The following is a 7,813-nucleotide window of genomic DNA, read 5'->3' as shown; positions in this document are numbered from 1 at the left end:
TGTGTACTAGCAAGAGATGTATACCGTCAGTGAGCAGAACAGCCCAGTTTTCTGCACACACACAACGGGAAAAGCAAGTAATGGAATTATTAGAAAAAAGAACACACACACACCCAAAAGTAAAAAAAGAAAAGAAATTCCAATTAAAATAGAAAGCTGGTAAACAGATTATTAATTTATTCACCCATAAGGGATGTACGCAATTATGATTATGTTAGTTACACTATTATTATTATTGTTTCTCCTCAGATGAGTCCCACCGTTCAGTACACAGTAGCGAAGAACAACACAACCACAATCAACAGCGGTGCTGCAGTGAGCATACACACAGGACTGATACTGCCGTCAGTATTACCCTTCATCTGCATATTGGGAGGAATAGTACTGATCTGTGTATCGGTTACAGGAGGAAGTGTTGTTGTTGTTGTGGTGGTGGTGGTGGCTGCAGAAGCATCGCCATTTCCTTCTGAGACCGCGTTGGCAGGAGGAAGTGTTGTTGTTGTGGTGGTGGTGGCGTTCGATTCCTTATTATTAAGGGTATTGACACTGTTTGAGTCCATCTTTGCTGAGTTATTGTTCTCTGTTGTACTTGCAGCTGGAGTGGTTTGGTTGGCTTTACTGTCCGCGTTAGTTGAACTGCTGCCGCTGCTTCCAGCTTGATTGTCCCCTGCAGACGCAGCCTCAGTCCTCTCGGCAGGTACAGGTACAGGAGAAACATAGCAGCAGGAGAATGGCCAGAATTAGTACCAACACCGGGAAGATTAATATCAGAAGCAGCACTATCAGATGCATGAGAAATAGCATTACTTTGGTGAGCTGACGCAGACAAACCATCCTGACCAGGTGGTGACTCAACTGTTCTTTGCTCACTTTGTCCTGCCAGTGTTCCACCAGTCCCTCCAAGTTGCTGCTTTTGTTCTCGTTGTGTCTGATCCAGTTGCTCATCGGTCCTCACACCATCCTTTTCTTTTGCCTCAGGCCCAGGAAGTACAACTTCGTTCTCCCTCAACTGATTATCCCTCCCTTTCTCTCCACTATCCAGAGACATCAAACGAGAACCTTCGACACTCTCAGAACCAATGCCGCCAAGAATTTCTTGAGGCCCCAACGAATCGTTTCCTTGACCACTAGTATGTTGAGACACAATTTTTGTTTCGTCTGGCTTGGCTAAATTTGAGGACTGACGTTTGTCATCTTCAACTGGTATGAAACCCACAATACGAGCCTCAGTGGCAAACACATCAGTAAAAAAAGCCATCTCCGCTTTTGGTTGTCCAGCAGAACCAGAAGCAGCAGCCGCCATGGTATACCCGCAGGTGCAGCACAGCACAACGGCCAACACACACATCACACGGCCCATCATCATCAGCATGAAAGAGACAAGGGGTTTGTTGCACGTTAAAACACTGATCTAGAAAGAAAGACAATCAAAAAGTAAAGAAATAAAATAACTGAAGTATCAAACATGTTAGGACACACAAATGGATTACCACTATGGAAACTCACATCGTGAAAAGTAAAACCTACCAGTTAAAGAATGCAATACAGCGCAATAACCTCAGTAAGAGTAAAAACAAAAAAAAACGCCCACACTCATAAATATCTCAAAACAAAGGCTGAATCACCCAGCAAAACGAAAAAACAAATAAACAGATATTAATAATTAGCCCAACGTACCCAGTAAACACCGAAATATACACCAACTATGAGTGTAAGTCTATATCTGTGTATATATACGCAATTATAAATATAAATTCATCTGTTATTATTACTTCCTTTTCCTTTTTCCCACTGCAAAAAAGCAGTTTATCATCATCATCATCATCATCATAGTGCAAGCCCAGATGCACACACACACACAGAGAGAGAGAGTCTCCAAGAACACACACACACACAATGGAGTAGCAATAATAATAATTATAGGATAAACACACAGAGAGCAAAAACACACAAAACACAATATCAATAAGAAACAAAAAAAGAAGATAATCCCAACAGGTGGAAGATTAGTTAGACTGTAGGGTTCATACAAAAAAAGAAAACAAAGAATGACTTGAGTCACACCAGCACCACTAGCACAATTACAATCAGCACACAAGAATACAGGCCAGTGTAACCACAATCAGTAGTGGTACACGCACCCACACATAACTGCTGATACTGCTGCTGCTGTCTGCATCACCCTTCTTGTTGTTGTTTGCAGGTTCAGGAGGAAGTGTTGCTTTTGTTGTTGTGGTGGTGGTGTCTGTATTACCCATATCACCTTCTTGGCTACCTGTTGACTCACTCCCTGAAGGAGTATTATCAGGTTCAGTCGATGCAGGATTAGAACCAGCATCACCCGCTGTGGTTGTATCGTTAGAAGAAGATGGAGGTTGTGATGTTTCACTTTCACTTCCTTCATTGTTGCTGCTGATTCCAGTGTCAGGTGCACTTGCAGGTGCCTCAGGATTCATAGCAGTATCAGTAGGTGCAGCAGCCTCTTGTTCTCTTCGAGGGTCCGGAATTTCCTGGTCAGCTTGAGCACCAGCGCGATCGGCTTCACCAGCAGGCCCTATACTTGGTGCACCAACACCACGAGCAGCACCGTGACCATGTGAAGCCTCAGCAGCCGCTTCCTCTTCAAGCGGTTTGTTTCGTAATGTTGGATCTTTGGGACAATTAGGATTAGCTGTATTACCATCAGGACAAGTAGTAGCACCAGCACCAGCAGGACCCGGTTCACCTCTTTCACCAGCAGGACCAGCAGGACCACGAACAGCATTAGCAGCACAACTACCACCAGTAGAGCCACCATCAGTACAAGAATTAGGAGTAGGAGCTTTAGCAGCAGCAGAATGAGTAGGCGAGCAATTATTACCCTCACCAGAATCATTTGTCTCAGGAGGACAAGGAACACCAGAATCAACTGTAAGTGAAGAAGAAGAACTTGCCACAGCTGTCACACCCAAAAAGACAACACTCAACAGCAAAGCGAGAAAACAAAACACACGAGACATCATCACGACAGCAAGATTTAGTTTGTAGTTATAGGCCACTTCAATGCAGAAGAAAGAAGAGATAAAGATAATTAATACAAGCACTCAATACAATAAAAAACACACACAGAGAGAAACAAAGGAGAGCACAACACACAACAATCACTCACACAAAAGAAGATGAGGAGCAAACAAAAACAAATCAGTAACACCGAAAAAAGAATACTCCACCATCACTCAGAGTACAACGAAAAAGAGAAGACCACATAATACCCAAGTAAGAGAGAGCCAAACACACACACGATACCCCATGGCTCTAGATTATATATTAAATTACTGCACACACACATCTGTGTACTAGCAAGAGATGTATACCGTCAGTGAGCAGAACAGCCCAGTTTTCTTGCACACACAACGGGAAAAGCAAGTAATGGAATTATTAGAAAAAGAACACACACACACAAAAGTAAAAGAAAAAAGAAACTCGAATTAAAAGAGAAAGCTGGTAAACAGATTATTAGTTTATTCACCCATGGGGGATGTACGCAATTATGATTATGTTAGTTTAACCATTATTATTATTATTTGATCTCAAGTGAGTCCCACCTTTCAGTACACCACAACGGAAAACAACACAGCCACAATCAGTAGTGGTGCTGCAGTACGCATCCACACAGGACTGACACTGCTGTCAACATTAGCTTTGTTCTTCTTATGAATATTAGAGGCAATGCTGCTGATCTCTGCATTAGGTAAAGGAACAGGAGATGGAGTGGTGGTTGGTGCATCAGTGGTTGTGTTCTCGGTGCTTGACGGAGTAGTGGAATTGGTTTCTTCTGTTTCCGTTTCCGCACTCACACCCATGTCTGCGCCAGAAGCACTGGAATCTGTACTCTCGTTATTGTTAGTGGTTTCTTGTGAGGCTGGTACGCCAGTCAAATTAACAGCTGGAGGAGATGATTTATGGGTAGGTTGGTCTTCACCGGTTGCAGTGTTAACAGATGTGCTGCTCGTTGCTCCACGATCACCTTCAGCAGCACCATTAGTCCCCGGAGTTTGGCTTTGCGTTGTAGCGGCATCAGTATCTGGTTTCTTTTCTGCAATACGATCATCTTCTGATGCACTCAATTGCGATCCTCTACTTTCCTGATCCAAGGTTGCCGATTCTTGTGGTTGATGTTCGAGGTCTTGTCCGTTTCTGTGAGTATCTTCCTGATGTTCTTGTTGTTCCACATGGTCATCAGAGTTTGGTTCACTGGGAGTACTTGTTACTCCCTCTGACGTACAATTTAATTTATCAATATTAGCTGAAGGGTTAGTCTTACACTCCTTTCGCAAAATCTGTATATCCCTTTCCCGATTTTGTCGTTTAACAGTTGCTGAATCCCATCCCCAATCATAAGCCATCACTGCCTTTGGCTGTCCTGCCTTAACAGTAGTAGTAGTAGCAGAAACGGGAGCCGCCATGGTATACCCGCAGGCACAGCACAGCACAACGGCCAACACACACATCACACGGCGCATCATCATCATCATGAGAGAGAGACAAGGGTTTGGAGTACGTAAAAACACTGATCTAGAAAGAAAGACAACCAAAAAGCAAAAAGGAAAATAACTGAAGTATCAAACATTTTAGGACACACAAATCGATTACCACTATGGAAACTCACATCGTGAAAGTAAACCCTACCAGTTAAAGAATGCAATACAGCGCAATAACCTCAGTAAGAGTAAAAACAAAAAAAGAACGCCCACACTCACAATTATATCAAAAAAGGCTGAACCAGCCAGCAAAATCATCAAGCAAAAAAAGATATTAAACATTAGCCCAGTTTACACAGTAAACACATAAATATACACCAACTATGGGTGTAAGTCTATATATGTGTGTATGCAATTATAAATATAAATTCATCTGTTATTATTATTTCATTTCCCACTGCAAAAAAGCAGTTCATCATCATTATAGTGCAAGCCCAGGTGCACACACAGAGAGTCTCCAAGAACACACACACACACACACAATGGAGTAGCAATAATAATTATTATAGGATAAACATAGAGAGCAAAAACACATTAACATTAAGAAACAAAAAAAGAAGAGAATCCCAACAGGTGGAAGATTAGTTAGACTGTAGGGATGTATGCAAAAAAAGAAAAGAAAACAAGGGATGACCTGAGTCACACCATCACACCACCACACAATCAGCAAACAAGAATACAGGCCAGTGTAACCACAATCAGTAGTGGCACACGCACCCACACAGAACTGCTGATACTGCTGCTGCTGTCTGCATCACCCTTCTTGTTGTTTGAGAGTTCGGGAGGAAGTGTTGTGGTTGTTGTTGTTGTGGTGGTGGTGGTGGTTATATCTGTATTTCCAACAGCATCTTGGGTGCTTGTTGCTTCCGTCCCTTCAGATGTACCATCTTCATTCGATGCAGGATTAGAACCAGCATCACCCGCTGTGGCTGAACCGTTAGGAGAAGGTGGAGGTTGTGATGTTTCACTTTCACTTCCTTCACTGTTGCTGCTGTTTCCAGTGTTAGGTGCACTTGCAGGTGCCCCAGGTCTCATAGCAGGATCAGTAGGTGCAGCAGCTTCTTGTTCACCTTGATGTACCGGAGTTTCCTCTTGAGTTGGAGCACTAGCGCGACCTGCGTCACCAGCACCGTTTCCTGCTGCGCTGACACCACGAGCAGCACCTTGACCATGTGAAGCCTCAGCATGGCCTTCCGCTTCAACCGGATCCATTCGTAATGTTGTATCTTTGGGACACTTAGCATTAGCTGTATTACCATCAGGACAAGTAGTAGCACCAGAAGGATCCTGTTCACCCCTTTCACCAGCAGGACCAGCAGGTTGACCGTGATTCTTCCCTTTTCCTTCGGCTTGAGGACAAGTACGACCACCAGTAGAATCAGAAAGATCAGAAGAACAAGACGTATCATCACTATCAGACGGACAAGTAACGTCCTTTTCTCCTCCAGCAGAAGGACAAGTACCTTTAGAACCTGGACCACCTGACTCACCCTCTTTCCGTGCAGCTTGTCCAGTAGTAGCAGACGCGTTCGTCGCCACACACACAGAAGACATGCTCAAGAGCAAAACAAGAGAAAACAACACACGACACAACATCACCACCGCAACAAAATATTGCTTCTTGATTTGGAAAATTTAAATGCAAACGCAAGAAACAAATAAGAACAAAAAGGAAAAAATACAATTATAACACAGTCTAAAATACGAATAGAGCAAAAAAAAAACCGAGACGTCAAAACACATTAGAAAAAATAAAAAGAGGAATACATAACACCACATACACCCAAGCAAAAGGAAAAAACAGAACTTAGGAGCACAAAACACACAATCCAGCGACCTTTGGTTATGTTTGAGTTAATATGCAATTAATACTATATTTGTCTGTTACTGTCTTATTTTTCCAATGACTCACCATTATCATTGCCGTAGGGCAACGCCCATAACGATCCAGCAAACAAAAAGCAAAGAAACACATATTAACACGTAGCCCAATTTACCCAGTAAATACAGAAATATACAACAACTATGGGTGTAATTCTATATGTATGTATATATACGCAATTATAAATATAAATTCATCTGTTAACATTATTTCCTTTTCCACTACAAAAAGCAGTTCATTATCATTATAACAGTGCAAGCCCACAGGCACGCACACAGAGAGAGTCTCCAAGAACACACACACACATACAATGGAGTAGCAATAATAATAATTATAGGATAAACACACAGAGAGAGCAAAAACACACACAAAACACACATTAACATTATAAAACAAAAAAGAAGATAATCCCAACAGGTGGAAGATTAGTTAGACTGTAGGGATGTATGCAAAAAGGAAACAAAGGATGACCTGAGTAACACCACACCACCATCACTACAATCAGCACACAAGAATACAGGCCAGTGTAACCACAATCAGTAGTGGTACACGCACCCACACAGAACTGATGATACTGCTGCTGCTGTCTGCATCACCCTTCACATTTGGCATTATGGTGTTATTGCTGATTTCAGGGAGAGTAGGAATTGTACTTGTGGTGGTGGTAGGTGAGGTTGATTCCTCGTTAATGGTGGTATTGAGAGTGACAGAGGTTGTGTTCGCTGTGGTGTTCCCTTCTGCTGATGCACCCACAGTAGCGACACCAGTTGTTGATTCATTCTCTGTAGTTGTCACATTATCAGTGGTACTGTTGGGCTCCGTGCTCGTGTTATTCAGTCTGTTTAAATCATCAGTAGATAGACCAGATTGAGTTATTTCACTAGGTGATGCATCTGTAGTAGGATGTGGGTTTGAGTCAGTAATAACATGGGATTCAGTACTTTGTGTACCTGCGGTATTTGTTTCTGTATTGTGGTTCTCTTCTTGAGGACCGTGTGTGGTTCCCTTTATCGGTTCGTGTTGCCCCTCAGTTCTCCTCTCACCTGACTCACTGGGTACTGGCTGCTTCTGTGTATTCTTTGCTTGTTCAGACACCACATCCGTTTGATCGACACTGTGATCTTGTACAGGAGGAGGAGGAGAAGATAGGACAGTTTCCGGTTTACTCGCGTTCAAAGGACTTTGAACTTCTAATGTGTCACCTGCCTTTTGTTCCATCACCTTCTGCTCTCCATCCATCTCGTTCCTGTTCAAAACACCGATTTCACCTTTAGTAACACTATTGGTCACGACAGGACGATTCCCATTCTTAATATCTGCACCAGGCAAACCATTAACACCTTGAATTTCCTTCGTACTGCCGGGACCCTTTGTACCACCTGGACGAACAGATGAAAGATCATCACGTTGA

The 7,813-nt window shown here is 42.8% G+C and overlaps 5 protein-coding genes across 5 annotated transcripts; all 5 read right to left on the bottom strand.

Annotated features, from left to right (window-relative positions):
• Positions 1 to 400: 400 nt before the first annotated feature.
• On the bottom strand, positions 401 to 1,372 carry TM35_000521070 (uncharacterized protein; the record flags this gene model as incomplete). The annotated part of the gene is made up of 1 exon (XM_029030649.1): positions 401 to 1,372. One exon carries the CDS (start codon positions 1,370 to 1,372, stop codon positions 401 to 403), a length of 972 nt encoding a protein of 323 aa, XP_028878029.1.
• A 715-nt stretch (positions 1,373 to 2,087) lies between these two features.
• TM35_000521060 (uncharacterized protein) lies at positions 2,088 to 3,002 on the bottom strand (the record flags this gene model as incomplete). Its single annotated transcript, XM_029030648.1, has 1 exon — positions 2,088 to 3,002. The coding sequence occupies one exon, from the start codon at positions 3,000 to 3,002 to the stop codon at positions 2,088 to 2,090; it is 915 nt and encodes a 304-aa protein (XP_028878028.1).
• Positions 3,003 to 3,587: 585 nt separating this feature from the next.
• Positions 3,588 to 4,514, bottom strand: TM35_000521050 (uncharacterized protein; the record flags this gene model as incomplete). The annotated part of the gene is made up of 1 exon (XM_029030647.1): positions 3,588 to 4,514. One exon carries the CDS (start codon positions 4,512 to 4,514, stop codon positions 3,588 to 3,590), a length of 927 nt encoding a protein of 308 aa, XP_028878027.1.
• A 669-nt stretch (positions 4,515 to 5,183) lies between these two features.
• Positions 5,184 to 6,074, bottom strand: TM35_000521040 (uncharacterized protein; the record flags this gene model as incomplete). The annotated part of the gene is made up of 1 exon (XM_029030646.1): positions 5,184 to 6,074. One exon carries the CDS (start codon positions 6,072 to 6,074, stop codon positions 5,184 to 5,186), a length of 891 nt encoding a protein of 296 aa, XP_028878026.1.
• Positions 6,075 to 6,903: 829 nt separating this feature from the next.
• On the bottom strand, positions 6,904 to 7,812 carry TM35_000521030 (uncharacterized protein; the record flags this gene model as incomplete). Its single annotated transcript, XM_029030645.1, has 1 exon — positions 6,904 to 7,812. A coding segment is annotated over one exon (909 nt), but the record flags the coding sequence as incomplete, so codon positions are not given.
• Between the last annotated feature and the right edge of the window lies 1 nt (position 7,813).

The sequence above is a fragment of the Trypanosoma theileri genome (genome assembly GCF_002087225.1).
Source record: "Trypanosoma theileri isolate Edinburgh chromosome Unknown TM35_Tth_52_V1, whole genome shotgun sequence".
Taxonomy (NCBI): domain Eukaryota; phylum Euglenozoa; class Kinetoplastea; order Trypanosomatida; family Trypanosomatidae; genus Trypanosoma; species Trypanosoma theileri.
The sequence above is the reverse complement of the archived record's forward strand: the minus strand, read 5'-3'. Positions and strand labels throughout refer to the sequence as shown.